The sequence below is a fragment of the Tauraco erythrolophus genome, chromosome 25 (genome assembly GCF_009769465.1).
Source record: "Tauraco erythrolophus isolate bTauEry1 chromosome 25, bTauEry1.pri, whole genome shotgun sequence".
In the NCBI taxonomy this organism is placed as follows: domain Eukaryota; kingdom Metazoa; phylum Chordata; class Aves; order Musophagiformes; family Musophagidae; genus Tauraco; species Tauraco erythrolophus.
In genome coordinates this window covers 7,433,621-7,452,787 of record NC_141489.1, presented here as the reverse complement: position 1 = coordinate 7,452,787, position 19,167 = coordinate 7,433,621, and the positions used below count along the sequence as shown (strand labels likewise).

Below are 19,167 nucleotides of genomic sequence, written 5' to 3'. Positions count from 1 at the left end.
GGATTGTGCTTGATCCATGAGACAAAATTACACAGAAAAGCAGCTGGGTTCAGTAACTCAGGACTTTCCTTCTGAACCTATTACTTTGTACAGGGACAGCCTGATTTACCTCCTCCCCTACCCACTGCCCTGCTTGTGTAACCTCTTTGCACGTTTCACAACCATGAAACCTCCATGCCTCCCTCAGGAAGACTGGGTCTCTTCTAGAGCAGTAAGAATGGGAAGACTGGTGAATTTTTAAATCTACATTATAAGGTGTCTATTAAGCAAGTCCAGTCTTACTGAAAATCCCTTTTATTGCATTCACTAATACTGTCAGCTAAAATCCTCCAAAGAACATCTTTGATCTCACTCTCCTGCGGGTTCAGGAGCTCATATCCTGGAATGTTTTACAAAGCTCTATCTGAAGTAGCAATCATTTAAAGGAAATCCCATTGCAGGTGTTGTGCTGAAGTCTAGAACAGAGACACTTTGCAGATCTACTGATATTTTTACTTTCTCTCTAGGAAAAAAAAAAAAAATAAATGAACGACAGAATAAATAAACAGATAAATGCATAAATCTTTCTGACCACACCCAAGCTTTATCTAGCAAGAGTTAAAGAGGAAAAGAGAATGTTTGGTTTTGTGGTTTTCTTATCCGTACTGATGTGGAGCTGTGAACTGCTCACTATAGAGTGTAACAACAGCATTTTAATGCTTAGTTTGCACTATAAGATAAAATTAGATTAATTTGCAGTTTACTCTATGACCTGAAAGTGTGTTCACTGAGATGCTAACTAATGACTAATGACTGAGCTCATGTTTTCAAGTGCTTGCTACAATCCTGGCCTGCTTCTGTCATCGGAACACCTTCAAGCAATTTTATTTTTTTTTCTTCTTCTTTCACTAGACACGCTCAATGCTTTAGTTCTGTGCAAGAAAAATAGTTTGGAAGAATAACTGGAGAAACTTGTCAGGCTTTACTAGTTCCAGACCATTCAGTTAACACACTTCCCTAAGTTTTCCTAAGCCTGGCAGCTCTAAAGACAAATGATCCCACAGTAGCTAAAACTTTTGTAGTTCTCATAATTAGCATCAGGGAAGAAACAGGTGACATGCTGAAATGATCCACTTTTATTTTGCTTTTGGATTTACATGATTGTGACAGGCCTAAAATAACAAATGTATCTTTATGTAGCCATTTTGAGAAACTAGAAAAGGGAGCTGTCTTTTGGGCAAAGGGTTATTTTTCCAAGTAGAAATAAATCAATAACAAAATACCTGATTTTATTATAAAATAACGTTTTCTTTCTATTCTTAAAATAAAATAGTCTTTTCAATTCAGACCCAAAAATGAAGGTGCAATAAACAATACTTGCAATTAATGGGGTCCACCACAGAGGTCAGGCAAAACAATGAGGCTAGGAAAACCCATCTGGAAAGAGCTGGTTGTAAGAAAGTCAGCATGACCTTCATGCCCAGAATCTTCTTAGACAAGCCCAACCAGGCATGGCCTCAGCTGCAGATGACAATGGTAAAGAACGCACAGGAACTTGAAAGCATGAGGTTTTCTTCCTCTGAGCTCTCGTTTCAGATTCTAAAAGTCGCCACCTTGAAAATCTTCCTAACACTTCCAGAATTGGAAGGTGTTCCAAAACAAGCTTGGAGTTTTTCATTTTCTTGTATGTGTAAAGTTCAAGGGTTTCCCCCCTAGATTAAGTTGAATATATCTCCACCCAAGGTCCCCAAGAGTACAAATACCATCTCAATCTCTAGACAATGCTTTTCCAGCAGGTGGATCTTAATATGCACTGACAGATTTTTACAGACTCTTCATTCATTAGTATTCAAAGTCCGTACTTCACACAGAAGGTACAACTATAACTCAACACAACCATTACAAGGCAAGGGTTCAGGCAGTAAGCAAATACACATGCCTTAAACTATCCCACCACCCATCAGGGTCCCTGACAGAAGGACAACGGTTCTCTTTCTCCTCAACTGAAAGAAAAATTACACTAGCATAGAAACAAATAAACAGAGCTTGTAAACTAATGTTTGCAAATCCACAGCATTGACCACTCTCTAGATCAAATAAAAACTTCCTCCTTCTGTAACCTCACCCACTGTACATTCCTACGGCATGTTCAATTTGCTGCAGCCCATCTTCATACCAATGAGATCTGGTCTTTCTCCTTTCATTCTTGCCCTCCTAAATCACTCTTGTATATCCTGTACGTTGTACATCGGATGCCTAGTTCTCCTTTCGGCACCAGCTGCTACATTTCTAAAGTGTACTGGAGATTCTCATCTTTCACCAGTTTTGTCATGTAGGCAAAAAGTGAGTGAGGGACAACAGATCAGAGAGAGTAACAAAGTTTCTGACATTCACTGCACAAATGCATACTTGGAATATTGATATGCCTTCAGCCTTTAAGGTGGTTCAGGGTGTTCTGTAAGAACTGTGCATGGAGAAATACCTTTTGCAAGGCTTCTTGAACCTGTCTGTTCCTCAGACTGAAGACGAACGGGCTGAGCAGAGGAAATACCACCGTGTTGAGAATTGCTACCCCTTTGCTGATGTCAAGCCCACCCATCTGTACCGGTTTAACATACATGAAAATGCAACTCCCATAAGTGATGGAGACAAGAATAAGGTGAGATGCACAAGTGGAAAAGGCTTTCTGCCTCCCTGAAGCAGATGAAATGTGCAATATAGTGGAAATTATATTGGCATAAGACATGACTGTGATAACGAGAGTGCTCAGGAGAGAAAAAGCAGCTAGTGAGAAGCTAACCCAATTTAGAACAGGTGTTTCCGTGCAGGAAAGTTTTAGCAAAGGTGCACTGTCACAGAAGAAATGATTAATGTTTTGGTTACAAAAGGGTAACTGGAAGATAATAATTGATGGGCCAATTAGAAGTGCAAAACTCAGCCCCCAAGAACCAAGCACTAATGAGCTACAAAGCCCATTGCTCATTGTAGTGGAGTAAGACAAGGGGCAGCAGATGGCTACATACCTGTCAAATGACATTGCTGCCAAGAGAAGAAACTCCGTCGTTCCAAAGGTGAAATACAAAAAACATTGAACAAAGCAACCAATCATAGAAATTGTCTTTTCTCCTGATGCTAGGTTGAACAAAACCTTAGGAATGACAGAGGAAGTGAAACCAATTTCCAAGAGTGAAAAGTTCCAAATAAAGTAATACATGGGCACATGGAGCCCTCGGTCAGTGTTGCTGATGATGACAATCACTAAGTTTCCAATTATAATTGAGATGTAGATGATGAGGAGAACCACAAACATAAAGATCTGCAACTTCCTGCCAGCAGTAAAACCCACAAGGATGAAATTCTTGACCATGGTTTGGTTTTCCATTGCAACATTTACTTCTGTGCCTTGTGCTGTGAATAACTGGGGGGAGAGGAGAGGGAGGATTCAGTGCTATATTTTAAATTGAAATGGATATGAAACATGAATCAGCAGAGAACTGAAAGAGAAATGACTCTAACATGAAGGCAAGCGTTCAATACTTTCGTTTTCTTTCCCATCAGTACTAGCTTTTCATTTTTTCCTGATTTCAAAATACTGAAAATTATACAGCTGCTGTAGTTCATAATAGCACTGTACAGCCAAATTCAATCTTCAAAAAGAAAGCTGAGAGAACTAAAAAAAATATTTCAAAATAAAAAACATGTCACCAAAGTCAGTTTCTACTAATCTCTTCCTATTTCTTTCCAATCTAAGACAAAGTTTAAGGGACAAGAAGAGATTTTCTTTTTGTTCAGGCTTCTAAACTCCGTAATATATTCGAAAATAGAGGTGTTGCAAGAAAATAAAGCCACTTTCCTAGAAGTCTGTTTTCAAAAATTTTCACATTAACAGTAAGATGGTTACCTTTGTAACAAGATGAATGTCGGAGTTTAAGTCTAGGACGTTTCACGCTCCTGAGCCGTTCTAAGGCTGAGCTCTGTCTCTCTTCTCCACACATCTTCTCCAACACCAAATAATGAAGGCTTTTAAGTAACTGACAAAGAACAAGTGGGAAGGAAGATATCTACCCTGGGACAGCACAGAGTCGTGCAAATGTAAACACCACCACTGGATTAGAACATTAAATTCTCTAATTACCGTTCTGCCTAGACTGTGATCACTTTCAATGCATCATGCATGAAGACGAACAGTAGGTCTCTCCCAAAGCATGGTTTCATTCTCTGGTGATGAGAACATAAAAAATTTGAGTTAGCAGACTGGCTCCCATTCTTCAGAAACCAACACATGTGGGACCTTGGTACTTAGTACTGGTTCACAGGTGTTAGCTAGCAAAATTCTGACTAGTTCTAGTAACACCAATCTGAATTTCTTGATAGTAGCTAATTAAGTATGTTATATGCAACATTTTATTATTGCAATATAGCTCCTCATTAATTATTTAAAAGATAAAGAAAAATAGGTGGTTTTGAGTTTGCCCATAGAGAATGAAAACACACAAAAAAAACTATTATAGGGAAAGGAGGGAGGAGAAGCCTTCTTGCAACAAACTTGAAGGATAATCATTACTCACTTTATTACATTGATTGAGTGAACAATAAAAAACGTGGAGCTTGCTCCCCAGATCAATCTTTTGTCAAACTCAGTCACACTGTAAAACTTAAACCTTTTCAGGCAACTGTAACTCTTTCAAATAGCCAAGAACTATTTCCTCCTCTGTCCTGTCCTCTGTAAAATATCTTTACAATCTTCATCATCTGTGTTTTAATTGTTCTTCTCCCTGTTACACCAATTGCAAAGACCGTCATAAAAGGCACAGCCATACAAGGTAATAACTCAGCCCAGTTGGTTTAGACAGGTGCAATAGGCAGCTGCACCATTCTCAGGAGGTGCTGACTGACTGTAGATATTGACTGTAAAGTAGCAAACATATAATTTACATATTTCTGCAAACAAGCCAGATTGCTTTCCTGGGTTACACAGGCAGTTCTGTGGAGGCCGATTAGGCATAAGTGACAATGCAATTTGTTCTTCAGTGTAGCTGACACGCACAGAACTGAAGGCCTCTGGGTTCCTTTGGATACCAAGGAACAGCAACATCGGAGTGGCTGCTGTATTCGTACATGCCTCACCTCCTCCCCTTGGTGCACGTCGACTGTGGAGCTGTGGCATTAGGCCCAGATGTACTTCTGTCACGAGGCCTGCTCTGAAAGAAAGGCTAGGCACTGCTTCCCCAGAAGCTCCAAGTGAGATGGTGGCTACATGATGCTAATTCAAATGACTCGCACGCTGATCTGGCTAGTACTCTGAGCCTGGGTCTATAATGTCAAAGCCACATTGTTTTCAGATGGAATGCAGGCAAGATAAGAACTTTTGTGCAAAGCTTTTTAGGGTGGAAACAACAGTTTCTTCTTGAAAGAATTCATAAAGGAGTTAGGTCCCTATGGTCCGGATCTACAAAAGCATGTAACAAGTCTGCAACCCTCTGATTTCAAATGCCTTCGTTAGTCTGGATCACTAAGCTGTGAGCGTATTGAGATGAAACACAACTGTTTGTACTTCCTTGGATTTTGTCTGCAGTTTGTCTGCTGTCATATATTTAGGCTGTGAACATTTTGTGGCAATCAATTAAAAATGAGTTTGTTCTATCTATATGCAGTGCCAAGCCCAGTGGGATCCAAAGTTATTATTGATTTCCAGTAGCATACTAGTACAGTATACTATTGTTGTAAGAGATTGACAGTTTACCATGAATAATTTACTTTTAAGAGAGCAAACTCCCAGATGTACAAGTGGACAGGTTTTGCATCCAATTGCAGTTACACTGGAGTATGTGTCCAACTGATTTAAACTTTTATTTGTCTACATCTGTATCTCATTGTAGATAAACAGTAACAATAATGAGCTGATGGATTTTTTCCCTGTCTTACAAGAAGCAAACCAAAGCAAATATTGGGGTTCCACAAATACATTTGAAATTTCAAGAGTTCCCCTTATCTGGAATAATATTAAGACCTCTAGAGCTAGCAGGCTTACCTCCAGAGAGCTAGGTGCTCAGTGTTTCCTGAACTCCTGTAAAGAGGTGCAAATCTGTTCCCGCCTAGTTCAAAACAACATCTTAGAGCTGACAGCCATTCCATTCAAGTAAACATTTGGACTTTCCTATTGTTGTTCTCAAACTTTCCTGCAAGAACTTTCCTACTTTGTGTAACTTGGTAAACATTCAGAGAGATGGGAGGAGTGGGGAGATCACTGTCATGTAGTGATTTTTTTTTTTTTTTTCCGGACATTTCGGACATTTTCCGGACATGCAGAAGAGCAAGGTTCATGCCACTATCCATCATATTTCAGAAGTCATGGCAGTCCAGTGAAGTTCCCATCGACTGGAAAAGGGGAAACACAGCCCCCATCTTTAAAAAGGGAAAAAAAGAAGACCCAGGGAACTACAGGTCAGTCAGTCTCACCTCTGTGCCTGGCAAGACCATGGAGCAGATCCTCCTGGCAACTACGCTGAGGCACATGGAAAATAAGGAGGTGATTGATGACAGCCAACATGGCTTCACTAAGGGCAAATTGTGTCTGACAAATTTGGTGGCCTTCTACAAAGGGGTTACAGCCTTGGTGGATAAGGGAAGAGCAACTGACATCATCCTGGACTTGACCGAAGCATTTGACACTGTCCTGCATGACATCTTTGTCACCAAATTGGAGAGACATGGATTTGATGGATGGACCACTCGGTGGATAAGGAATTGGCTGGATGGTCGCACTCAAAGTGTTGTGGTCAATGGTTCAATGTCCAAGTGGAGGCCAGTGACGAGTGGTGTTCCGCAGGGGTCAGTACTGGGACCAGTGCTATTTAACATCTTTGTTGGAGACATGGACAGTGGGATCGAGTGCACCCTCAGCAAGTCTGCAGATGACACCAAGCTTTGTGGTGTTGTGGACACGCTGGAGGGAAGGGATGCCATCCAGAGGGACCTTGACAGGCTGGAGAGGTGGGCATGTGAGAACCTCATGAAGTTCAACAAGGCCAAGTGCAAGGTCCTGCACGTGGGTCGGGGCAATTCCAAGCATAAGTACAGGCTGGGCAGAGAATGGGTTGAGAGCAGCCTTGAGGAAAAGGACTTGGGAGTGCTGGTGGATGAGAAGCTCAACATGAGCCGGCAATGTGCACTGGCAGCCCAGAAAGCCAACTGTATTCTGGGTGGCATTCCAAAGAAGAGTGGCCAGCAGGGAGGGGATTCTGACCCTGTTCTCTTGTGAGACCCCACCTGCAGTACTGCATTCAGCTCTGGAGTCTCCAACACAAAAAGACATGGTACTGTTGGAGCAGGTCCAGAGGAGGCCACAAAGATGATGCAAGGGCTGGAGCACTTCTGCTATGAAGACAGGCTGAGAGAGCTGGGGCTGTTCAGCCTAGAGAAGAGAAGGCTCTGGGGGTACCTTTTAGCAGCCATCAAGTACATAAAGAGAAAGGCCTACAAGAAAGCTGGAGAGGAACTTTTGACAAGGGCATGTAGTGACAGGACAAGGTGTAATGCCTTTAATCGAAAGAGGACAAATCTGGATTAGATTAGATCCAAGGAAGAACTTCTTTGCTCTGAAGGTGGTGAGGCACTGGAACAGGTTGCTCACAGAAGCTGTGGATGCGTCATTCCTGGAAGTGTTCAAGGTCAGGCTGGATGAGGCTTTGAGCAACCTGGTGTAGTGGCAGGTGTCCTTACCTGTGGCAGATGGTTAGGAACTAGATGATCTTGAAGGTCCCTTCCAACCAAAAACATTCTATGATACTACGTTCTAATATTAAAGTTAGCCCTAATCAGAGCAAAGGGTGGGACAAAAGTTGCTTCCAAACTAAGTTATGACAGTTTTTAGATTCCAGGTACAAGCTTCTACTTTATATTAATGGGATAGTGGAAATCATCTTGTCAATAAAATCTATACTGAGAAGGAAAGAGGCATTCTGTGTTAGTAGTGTCCCCTCCCAGATTTCAACTAATGACATCTACCAGGACTAAAAAATACATTTTTCTGTTTCATTATTAAAACCCTCTTGCCAAGCTGATGTCACAAATGTCTGCCAAGCTGATGTTTAACCAGTGCGCTGCGGTTTCTATTTCATACCTCAGGGGTTTACCATAATCCTGGAACCAGACATCCTCTTCTTCCTTCTGTTTTTCATAATCTATGTACTGACAGTCTCTGGGAACGTGACCATCATCTCAGTCACACTGGCTGATCATCAACTCCACAGCCCCATGTATGACTTCCTTTGCAACCTCTCTTTCCTGGATATTATGGTGGCAACAGCCACTGTTCCAAAAACAATGAAAGATTTCATTTCTTTGGAAAAGACTGTGTCTGTGCCCGGATGCATTTCACAATGCTATTTCCTACTTCTTTTTTAGCATTAACAAAGTCATTTTCTTGGCTGTCAGGTCATCTGATCGCTATGTGGCCATCTGCATCCCACTCATACTCCACCATCATGAGCACCCTGATGTTCTTCCAACTAGGGTTGGCTTCTTGGGCAGGGGGCTTCTTCTCTGTCCTCTCTCCCATGATCATTATCTCCTGGCTCCCTTTCTATGGGCCAAAAATTATTGATCACTTTTTTGGTGACATTGAGCTACTGATCAAGCTCTTTTGTGCAGATACCCTTTTCCTAGAGCTGGCAAAGTTTGTATTGTCCGCTGTGGTGCTCCTATGCTCTCTGCTGTTACCAGTTCTCTCATATCTGTGTAATACCATCACTATTCTCCATATCCACTCATCTTCTGGCTGCAAAAAGGCATTCTCCACTTGTGCCTCCCACATCACTGCAGCTTCCCTATTTTATGGCAGTGCTATCTTCATGTACACAGTGCCAGATCAAGAGGTTTCTTTCAGCCTCAAGAAGGCAGTCACCCTGCAGATGGCTGTTTTCACTCACTTGCTTAGTCCTTTCATCTACACTTTGAGGAACTAGCAGGTCAGGGATGCTCTGAGGAACACTGCCTCCCACATCCTAAATGGTACAAAGGCTTCCAGAGTGAGCTGTAAATTGGGTGGACAACAAGGGCATTCTCAAGATCTCCACATTTCTGACTTTCTACATAAACTGCAGCTCATCTCAGACAGGCTCTGTAAGGAAGTTTGCAAGAAGCAGCGTTTCTATGTGTATGATTTTTCTCCCATTTTCCATTCTTATAGGAAATTCCTTCCAGCAAATAAAAAATGTCTAAACTTGGATCTTGTGTGTGTTCCACATTGGAGACTTTGTACATGTCAAAGATGCAGTAAAATATTAGCTCTGTTCAATTAAAACAGAACTGTTTAGTAGTATAAATGGTTCTGCTATTAAAAAATGTATTCACGTAAGAGTTCTAGAAGACTTCTCTTACCTGGAAACATTTAAGTAGCAAAGAATCCACAATTCCCAATCCAGTTTTCAGTAACTCTTCTTTCAGGGAGAAGCTCATTATACCAGCTGATTTCCATGTCCATGGATAAACAATGGTATGTTCTTTTAAAAGACAATAGACACAAAAGACTGAGTATTTGCACATAGAGTGCTAGATGATGTTTGAAGTGGTATAAAAATAGCACAGAACTGAAAATACTGTTCAAATGCAATCCAAGAAGAGAAGGATGGACACAAATATGCAAAAGGTGACCCAACACCACTTTGTCTCCACACTGAGACTTCTAGAAGCAATACTCCTTCCTCCCCCTTTTCAAATGTCAAAAAGAGCAGGCAATAAAGCTGATTTTCATACGCTATACACCATTGCTGGGATGAAGAGATCTCCTTACCAGGGCCTAGCTGGCTACACAGCTCAGCAGTTTAGAAATCAGGTGATTTCCACTGTCTATAAACTGTTCTCAAGACACGTGACAATTATTCTGGGTTATAGAAAGGCTGGCCTTATCTGTTTAAAACTCCCAGAGAGCAGATGAGTGCTCACAAGGAATAGAGAGAAGCAGGAGAAGTGATGACAAGAAAAGATAAATAACTATATATAAAGAAGTATTCAAAAGAGATAGAAACGAGTCATAAAGACACAAAGAATGGCTTTATTCACTCACTATATGGGAGTCATCATAACCTGCAGAATTGAAAGATTCTGTTTCAGTTAAAACTCTGCATATTGTAGGTCCAAATTAAAAAGACATATAGATAGATAGATAGATATAAATGAAATGTCAGTTTTACTGACTGCCTCTAGACTGATCACGTTCCTACTCTGATATAAATTTTATGACAATTAATATACAAAATAAGAAACATAGGGGTTAATATTTTACTTTTGCCTAATGACCACTAAGGAGCGCACCTCAAATATTGCTGCAATAACGAGAGGACTGGAAAGAAATCAGGACAAATAACTGATTGAATTGCTCATTGAGAGCTAGACTGTCTCATACCTGGAGAGCTAAGTGGAAAGCAGACCCATATTGCTTGAGGGAATTCAACAGCAACCAATGCCAGCTATCAAAAATAATACATATTTCTTGAGAACAACAGATACGTGACCATCTGTAGACCACTACACTATGTAAGCACAACAAACAGGGAAGTATGTGCTCTGCTTATCTTGTCTTGGCCAGGGCACTTCCTCCTTATTTTTGGCCTAGAGACTGTACTTCTCCAGATGTTCTTCTGCAGCCCAGATACCATTAACTTTTTCTAGCCATTAACCAATGGTGATAACTAGCAATTACTCAAACTTCCCTGCAAAGACACAGAGCTCCTGAAATACCTGAGTTTCTCTACAGATGTGTTTTTTCTCCTGGATACACTCACCATCACTTTTGTGTCTTATATTAACATAATTACTGTAACATATTTGGCTTCAGGAAAGGCAAAATGCCTTCTGCACCTGCACCTCTCAGCTCACTGCGATCTCCAAATCCTGTGATAGCTGCCTCTTCATGTGTCCTAAACCCATCCACAGCAGAAGAGCACCTCAGCAAAGCAGTCTCTGTTTACAACACTGGTTTTGGTCTCTCATTCAACTATTTCAAGCATTACAAACAGGCTCAGGATACCCAGATGTTGCTGGACGGAACACAGGGAAAATGGCTGCTTAAGGAAGCATTTGACCTTGAGTAGAACCTTATACAGGAAAGTGACGTCTCTTATTCAGAGACAAAAATTTTTTTTATATGTTCAGCCTTAAATTACCACATTAAAGCTTTTTCATCTCCCTTTCTCCCAAGACTCCTCCTTCTTCTCATGAATTGCTCTGAGAAGAAGACTGCCTATTTCTTTATTTCAAGTGCTCCAACACCAACCCCATTGAAGGACTGGAGACATGATAGAAGTGAACAGGAACACCAGCAGGAGGTACCTCCACCATCTGTGTAGTCTGTGCTGCCATCACAAGCACAGACACCAGCCATGTACCTCCTCCTGCCCCATCAGCTACTCATGCTCCATTGACTTCACAAGCACTGACTCAAGTCATGTGTTTTAGTTTAGTTATTGCTTTGGATTATCTTCTTTGGTGTTCTGTAGCATGATCTGCAAATTGTAGTTTTTAAAGAAAGTATTTACTAGCAGTCTGGCTCCTGTTCATCATCTCTGGTTATGACAGGATTGTAACAATAAAATTTGTTGAAAATAAATTTACTGGTGATCCAAATGCATAAAGTCCATAAGTGCTGGTGATCCAAATACAAATAGTTATTGTAACTGAAAACTAGACACAAGTGTTGACACTTATCTTCTGCAGTAAGAAGCTTTATTCAAAGAAAAACAGGATATACTAGAGTGACTAAGCATGACCAAGTCCATTGATTAGGAAATGCAAAGACAATAAACAGGCTTTAAAGCAGGAAGTTGTATATTACCAGTCCAAAGAGATTGGTCTCTTGTTGGGGAAAATATTAATCTACCTTTTAACCTAACTGTACTTAAAGAACCAGATCGGTAGAAAATCATAAAAACCATTAAAACCCCATACAAACCACACACTATGCCCAATTTGTACATATGTTACAGCACAGTGATTACACACTGCTGTGATCATCCCTGAAACTCCTTCCTAGTGGTTGGGTTAGCAGTAGACATTCGACCTCACACTTGCACGGCCCAAGTGCTGTTCCCTGTTTTCTGTTACTCCCAAAACAAAGCTCTTGTCCAAAATTCAGTTTCCTTTCTTAATCTATTAACCAATCCTGCTTGGGGAAAAAACAGAAGTAAAGGATCATCAGGCAATTTGCATGAAACATATAGCGCTGGTTGGCTGCAGCTGTTGGTAGATAGAAAAATATGTTAAGAAGAACCCAATAAAACAAACTGGCCACATGTAGTTAGTTTCTTCATTAGACCCTAGACAAGGAACAAGTAATGAAATTAGTCATTAACAAAACAGAGGTCCTTTGCAGGGTCTCTTGCCAGGGATGAAACTGAGCAAGCTTAACACAGCAGTTTTGATCATGTTGTTTATTTGATCTTTTAATGCTTGAGGTTATGCTCTTTTTCTAAAAGTATGAGGATCTCAACACTTCATGACCTTGCAAGTTTTCTTGAAGAGCTCTGGGAACAGACAAAACAGATTGAACAAGGCCAAGTGTCAGGTCCTGCACTTGGGTCACAACGACCCCATGCAATACTACAGGCTTGGGGAAGAGTGGCTGGAAAGCTGCCTGGCGGAAAAGGACCTGGGGCTGTTAGCTGACAGCCGGCTGAATATGAGCCAGCAGTGTGCCCAGGTGGCCAAGAAGGCCAAGAGCATTCTAGCTTGTATCAGAACTAGTGTGGCCAGCAGGACCAGGGAAGTGACTGTCCCTCTGTACTCAGCACTGGAGAGACTGCACCTTGAACACTGTGTTCAGTTTTGGGCTTCTCACTCCAAGACATTGAGGTGCTGGACCATGCCCAAAGAAGAGCAACAAAGCTGGTGAAGGGTCTAGAGAACACGTCTTATGAGGAGTGGCTGAGGGAACTGGGCTTGTTTAGCCTGGAGAAAAGGAGGCTGAGGGGAGACCTTATCGTTCTCTACAACTATCTGAAAGGAGGTTGTAACGACGTGGGTGTTGGTCTCTTTTCTCAAATAATAAGTGATAGGACAAGAGGAAATGGCCTCAAGTTGCGCCAGGGGAGATTTAGATTGGATATTGGGAAAAACTTTTTCACTGAAAGGGTTGTCAAGATTAGAACAGGCTTCCCAGGGAAGTGATGGAGTCACCATCCCTGGAGATATTTAAAAGACATGTAGATGCAGAGCTTAGGGACATGGTTTAGTGGTGGACTTGGCAGTATTAGGTTTACAGTTGGACTCGATGATCTTAAGGGGCTTTTCCAGCCTAAATTATTCTATGGTTCTGTGCCTCTGCGTTATCTTCAACCCTATTAGTCAGGTGACTGCCTTCAACAAGTATCAGTCCAATGTTTTCTTTAGACCTCCTTTTGCTATTCATGTACTTAAAAAAGCCCTTCTTGTTGTCCAGTACAACATTGGCCAGTTTCAACTCTAATTGACCTTGGCCTTTCATGTCTTCTCCCTGCATATGTGAATTATAGCTCTGTAATCTTCCTGCAAAGCCTGACCTTGCTTCCAGAGACTGTACAATTCTTTTTCCTCTTGAGCTCCATGTAGAGTTTCCTGTTCAGTCATTGCCTGTGGTGGTAACTGGTAAGCTGTCTCCTTGTCCTTATCTCAATCCACGAGCTTTTTCATCTTATTTTCTGCCCCTGTCCTGTTGAGGAGGGGCAGTAAGAGAGCTGCTTGGTGGACATCTGGCAGCCAGACAAGGTTAACCCACCACAGGTGTACATGGTAAGATTTTGGTAAGAAGGGGTCTGCAGATGTGGCCTCTGTGAGAAGAGACAAGGGGCTGCTTCATGCCACACACAGACACTTCCAGCCAGCTCCAACATGGACCCACCACAGGCCAAAGCTGAGCACATGAGTGAAGCTGGTGGCACCTCTGGGAGAACATCTTTAAGAAAGGGCAGAAATTGCCAGCTAGAGAGAGAAGGAGGGAACAAAGAGAGTAAGAAACAACAGAGGGAATTGCAAGATCAGAGAAGGAGGAGGAAATGATTCATGGTGGAGCAGGTATCCACTGCAGCCTGTGGAGAAACCCACGTTGGAGCAGAAGAAAAACGCAAGAGGAAAAGAGCAACAGAGTTAAACTACTATGTATTGACCAAAACCCTCCCTACCCACCCTGTGCTGCTTGGGGCAGTGGTAGAGGAGTCTGAAATGAATTAATAAAATTGCACATGGGAAAGGACGGAGTAAAGGTGTTCACTTAATACTGGACTCTGTTTCTCATAAATTAAAACTATTTTAATTGGCAATAAATTAATTTTCCCCAAATCAAATCTATTTTGCTCCCAGCAGCAGTTGGTAAGCCATTTCTGTTTTTATCTCATCTCACAAGATTTCTTGTTTCTGTTTTTCTCGTTTTCTGCCTCTGCTCTGTCCCACTATGAGGTGGAAGGGGTGAGTGAGCAGCTGGGTAAGAATTTGTTTGTTAGCCAAGGCTAACCCAGCACAGCAAGGGGGAAAAAATACACAGGCAAAGCTGAGTCTAGGTACTGGAGGATTAGAAGATCCCTTCTGTTGGCATATTTTGGTTGCTAACAGAAGAAGGAACTACGTAACATGTAGAAAGCATAAACCATTTGAAATCAGTATCTTTAATTTGCAGTTACACAATGTTGATGTTGCATCTGGGAAACAATTCAGTCACTTGGATGGGCTACTCCAGCATTCATGACTGCCTTAGGGAGCTAGAAAATGCCTTCAATACGCTCTCCTTTAAGGCTTGCTTGACTCGCGTGTTCCTGAGTGAGTAGATGTATGGGTTAAGCATCTGAGTCACCACAGAGAAGAAGAAAGACAGAACTTTGTCAGAGTCCTGCCCACCTCGCTGTGTTGGGCGGATATACCTGTAAATACATGTACTGTAAAATATGATCACCACCATGAGGTGGGCTGAGCAAGTGGAAAATGCCTTCTTCCTCCCTGTGGAAGATGGTATATGCAAGACGGTGATAATAACGCATCCATAAGAAACGGCAGTTACTATTAAGGTACCCAGAATGATGATAATTACTATGATAAGCATTAGTCCTTCGATGAACTCTGTGTCTGCACAGGACAGTTGCAACAACAGGGAAGTATCACAGTAAAAGTGGTTCATGACATTGGGACCACAGAACGGCAACTGGACAATCATAATGGTGGGAGGAAACATCAAGAGAAAACTCACTGCCCAGCAAGCCATAACCAGCTGGAGGCAAAATCTGTTGTTCATAATTGTTGTGTAATGCAAAGGGCAGCAAATGGCAACATACCGATCAACGGACATTGTCGCCACGTGGAAAAATGTGCAGGTACCCAAGTAAAAGAAAAGCAGCATCTGAAGGAAACAACCAGGCAAGGAAATCATCCTCCTCTCTGTCAGAAGGCTGTAGAGAGTCCTGGGGATGAACGTGGAGGTGAAAGTGATTTCCAAAAGGGCAAAATTTCTCAGGAAGTAGTACATTGGGGTTCGAAGGAAATGATCCACAAGAGTGATGCTGATGACAGCAATGTTTCCAAGCAGGATCAAGAAGTAGGCAAACAAAAGAAACAGAAAGAGGATGATCTCCAAATGGCGGCTGTTGGACAGCCCCAAGAGGACAAATTCCACTACTGTTGTGTAGTTCATTGAGGCATCATTGCTAGCAGAAAAAGAAAAAAAAGGTCCATTTTGAGAACAAGTGGAAAACAACAGACCACAAGGCAGTTTGGCTTTGCTAAAATTAAAGGGCAATACCAGCAATGAACCCCCTATGAAAGACTGCAACAGCCACAGTGACCACATATTAAATCTTGTTCTGGTAAATGGAGTCCCAAGGAACATTTCTAACATAGAGCCCTCACCCCAGCTAAAATCATAGATACATACAATGGTTTGGATTGGAAGAGACCTTCAAGATCATCTAGTTCCAACCCCCATGCCATGGTCAGGGACATCTGCCACCAGACCAGGTTGCTCAAAGCCTCATCCAGCCTGGCCTTGAACACTTCCAGGGATGGCACATCCACAACTTCTGTGGGCAAACTGTTCCAGTGCCTCACCACGCTCAGAGGAAAGAAGTTCTTCCTTAGATCTAATCTAATCTAAACGTACCCCCTTTCAGTTTAAAGCCATTGCCCCTTCTCCTACATGCTCTTGCAAAAAGCCCCTCCCCAGCTTTCTTGTAGGCCCCTGGAAGGCTGCTGAAAGGTCTCCCCAGAGGCTTCTCGTCTCCAGGCTGAACAGCCCCAACTCTTTCAGCCTGTCTTCATAGGAGAAGTTCTCCAGCCCTTGGGCCATCTTCATGGCCCTCCTCTGGACCAGCTCCAGCAGCTCCATGTCCTTCTTGTGTTGGGGACTCCAGAGCTGAACACAGTATTCTAGGTGGGGTCTCACAAGAGCAGAGGGGCAGAATCACCTCCCTCAACCTGCTGGCCACTCTGCTTTGGATGCAGCCCAGGATACGGTTGGCTTTCTGGGCTGCCAGCGCACATTGCCAGCTCATGTTGAGCTTCTCATCCACCAGCACTCCCAAGTCCTTTTCCTCAGGGCTGCTCTCCATCCATTCTCCACCCAGCCTGTACTTGTGCTTGAGATTGCCCCAACCCATGTGCAGGACCTTGCACTTGGCCATGTTGAACTTCACGAGATTTGCATAGGCCCAGCTTTCAAGCCTGTCAAGGTCCCTCTGGATGGCATCCATTCCCTCCAGCATGTCAACCACAACACATAGCTTGGTGTTGTCAGCAAACTTGCTGAGAGTGCACTCAATCTCGCTGTCTGTGTCACCGACAAAGATGCGAAACAGCTCCAGCCTCAATACTGACCCCTGAGGAATGCACTCGTCCCTCTCTCCACTTGGACATCAAGCCATTGACCGCAACTCTTTGAGTGTGACCTTCCAGGCAATTCTTTATCCACCAAATAAAGCACCTCTCCTTGTTGGTTCCTCTATCATTTGCAGAAGGAAGTTACCATCAATGCATTCCAGGAACCTCCTGGATTGCTTCTGTCCTGCTGACCAGAGTACATTCGCAGCAGGCGACTGCAGTGAGCCAACAGGTGCCGCTTTTGACTCCTCGCTCACACATACACTCCCTCTTGGGCACTTCCTCTTCCTCCAGACTCGACCCTAGGTTTCCCATAGCAGAGTCTCAGGCATCAAATCTTAAATAAAGATAATTTATTCAGGTGGTACAGCAGAAAAAACCAAAACAAAACAAAACAGCTCAAGCTGGGTGCCTCTGGAGAGGGACCCTGGGCAAAGAAATCCCTGAACAATTATACTCTTACACTCTCTGTACCCACCCGTCACGTGCTCTTCATGTGCCTTTTGGTCCAATGGTGATTTCTGGTCTGGGGTCTTCTAACACTTTATTGGATTCTTCCTCTGTCTCCAGACAGGCCATCAACTGTTCTTACCTTGCTGAGTTGCAGCTTCTGCTGACGGTTGAAGCCTCTTTATCTTCTCATGGGAAACTGAAAAGTCCTAGACTTGGGATAAACACGGCTTAGCAACAACTAAAACATCAGTGTGTTATCAACATTATTCTCATACTAAATCCAAAACACAGCACTGTACCAGCGACTAAGAAGAAAATTAACTCTAACCCAGCTAAAAGCATATCTAGGTGAAAGTTCACAGCTTGTGACCTAAGGCTTCAGCAAATCTAGCTATGCATGCTAAGTAATGCTAAACAAACTACACCAAATTGCACATTATGCTCATTATGCTGTAACCCCTGCATCCTAATGCTAAACAACTAACTCTGAAAGGTTGGATTGATTATATCTCAGACTAAAACAATTCATATTCTTTAACAGAAGTCCCTCAGGAGGACCAGGGCTCATGAACATAAGGCTGCTCCTATCTGTCTGTAGAGGGCCTCATCCACTTGGTCTTCCTGGTCAGCTGGCCTGTAGCAAACCTCCACTACAATGTCCCCTGTCCCTGCCCTCCCTTTAATCCTGACCCATAAACCCGCCGTTGGCTCCTCATCCATCCCCAGGCAGAGCTCCGTGCACTCCAGCTGGTCCTTGACATAGAGGGTGACACCTCTTCCTTGTCTCCCCTGTCTGTCCTCCCTAAAGAGCCTGTATCCTTCCATTCCAACACTCCAGTCATAGGATTCATTTGACCACATCTCTGTGATGCCAATACGATCATAGTTCTGCAGGTGTACACACATCTCTAACTCCTCCTGTTTATTCCCCATGCTACGTGCGTTTGCATAGAGGTGTTTGGCCCCAATGACGCTGACTTACTGCGTGATTCATACAGTTCCCTCTTAGTATAGTTGAGAGAGGTGCACACGCAGAAACTGTTATAGACCCTCGGACAAACGAATCTCTGAACAGTCTGACAGCCCTTCATCAAATATAGCAAAAAGCCAAATGCACACAGTGAGTACTTTGACAAAGTGCCCAAGACCTACCAGTTGAAATGAATTTAAAAGTACTACTGAAAAGGAATGCAATCACACTGTAGATTGACACTGAAGCAGATTAGACTAGTTGATGGATACATTAGTATTGCAAAACAGAAACTTACTGCAGTTAAAAGGAGGTAAAAAGACAGCGAGAGGGCGACTTTAGAGAGAAAAGGCCAGACAGAAGGATAGCCATGCTACAAAGAGAAGGATGGTTGGTTACCACTGAGGGAGGGCACAATGCACGGAGCAGCGGATGGATGCTACACTGAACAAGAGTAAAACGGGGGAAGGTGAAAAAAGTACGGGAAAATTTTCTGTATACTTTCCATTTATCCTCAGCTCTACAGCTCCAGTGGATTAACTCTGATGCTGATGATCATTCTTTCTTCTTCAGAGCACCTGTCTCCAAGTAACCCTTCACCTTACACCATCCTACCGATCTCAGACATGTACATTGTCCAGTGCACTGTGTCTACTATGCTACCGTACTATACTACTGCAACAGTCACCACTGTGGTTGCCACTATCTTGTGCAAGTGAAGTGGAACCTGAAAACCCTGGTTGATGCCCTTCAAACACATTCTTCTCTTGCAGGCTTGCAAGGTCCCATCTCTGGGTTTCAACTGCATTCTCCCTCCTTTTTCTTCCAGACACTAGCCCTCCTTGCCCTAAAAAGAGACATACAGCTCATTTTGCTCTCAGATCTCCAAGGTTTTACCTATTGAGTCTGGATCTTTGAATCTGGTTTTAGACTTC

General features: G+C 42.8%; 2 protein-coding genes and 1 pseudogene across 3 annotated transcripts; 1 reads left to right on the top strand and 2 right to left on the bottom strand.

The window, feature by feature from the left end:
* Positions 1 to 2,368: 2,368 nt before the first annotated feature.
* On the bottom strand, positions 2,369 to 9,437 carry LOC147527047 (olfactory receptor 6E1-like). Of its 2 annotated transcripts, XM_086626630.1 has the most exons (4): positions 9,361 to 9,437; positions 4,115 to 4,197; positions 3,881 to 4,010; positions 2,369 to 3,397 (listed from the first exon to the last, which is right to left on the bottom strand). In XM_086626630.1, exon 4 carries the CDS (start codon positions 3,359 to 3,361, stop codon positions 2,408 to 2,410), a length of 954 nt encoding a protein of 317 aa, XP_086482756.1. In that variant the 5' UTR covers positions 3,362 to 3,397; positions 3,881 to 4,010; positions 4,115 to 4,197; positions 9,361 to 9,437; the 3' UTR covers positions 2,369 to 2,407. The 2 variants fall into 2 exon arrangements, with proteins under 2 accessions (XP_086482756.1, XP_086482757.1); XM_086626631.1 differs by lacking the exons at positions 4,115 to 4,197; positions 9,361 to 9,437 and having other exon boundaries at positions 3,881 to 4,070.
* LOC147527048 (olfactory receptor 6J1-like) lies at positions 6,283 to 8,945 on the top strand (annotated as a pseudogene).
* A 5,249-nt stretch (positions 9,438 to 14,686) lies between the features above and the next one.
* On the bottom strand, positions 14,687 to 15,628 carry LOC147527046 (olfactory receptor 6E1-like). Its single transcript, XM_086626350.1, has one exon. It carries the CDS (start codon positions 15,626 to 15,628, stop codon positions 14,687 to 14,689), a length of 942 nt encoding a protein of 313 aa, XP_086482476.1.
* Positions 15,629 to 19,167: the final 3,539 nt, after the last annotated feature.

Excerpts from the sequence above, each read along its gene's own strand:
- LOC147527047 (XM_086626630.1), bottom strand. The coding sequence starts at position 3,361 with ATGGAAAACCAAACCATGGTCAAGAATTTCATCCTTGTGGGTTTTACT.
- LOC147527046 (XM_086626350.1), bottom strand. The coding sequence starts at position 15,628 with ATGAACTACACAACAGTAGTGGAATTTGTCCTCTTGGGGCTGTCCAAC.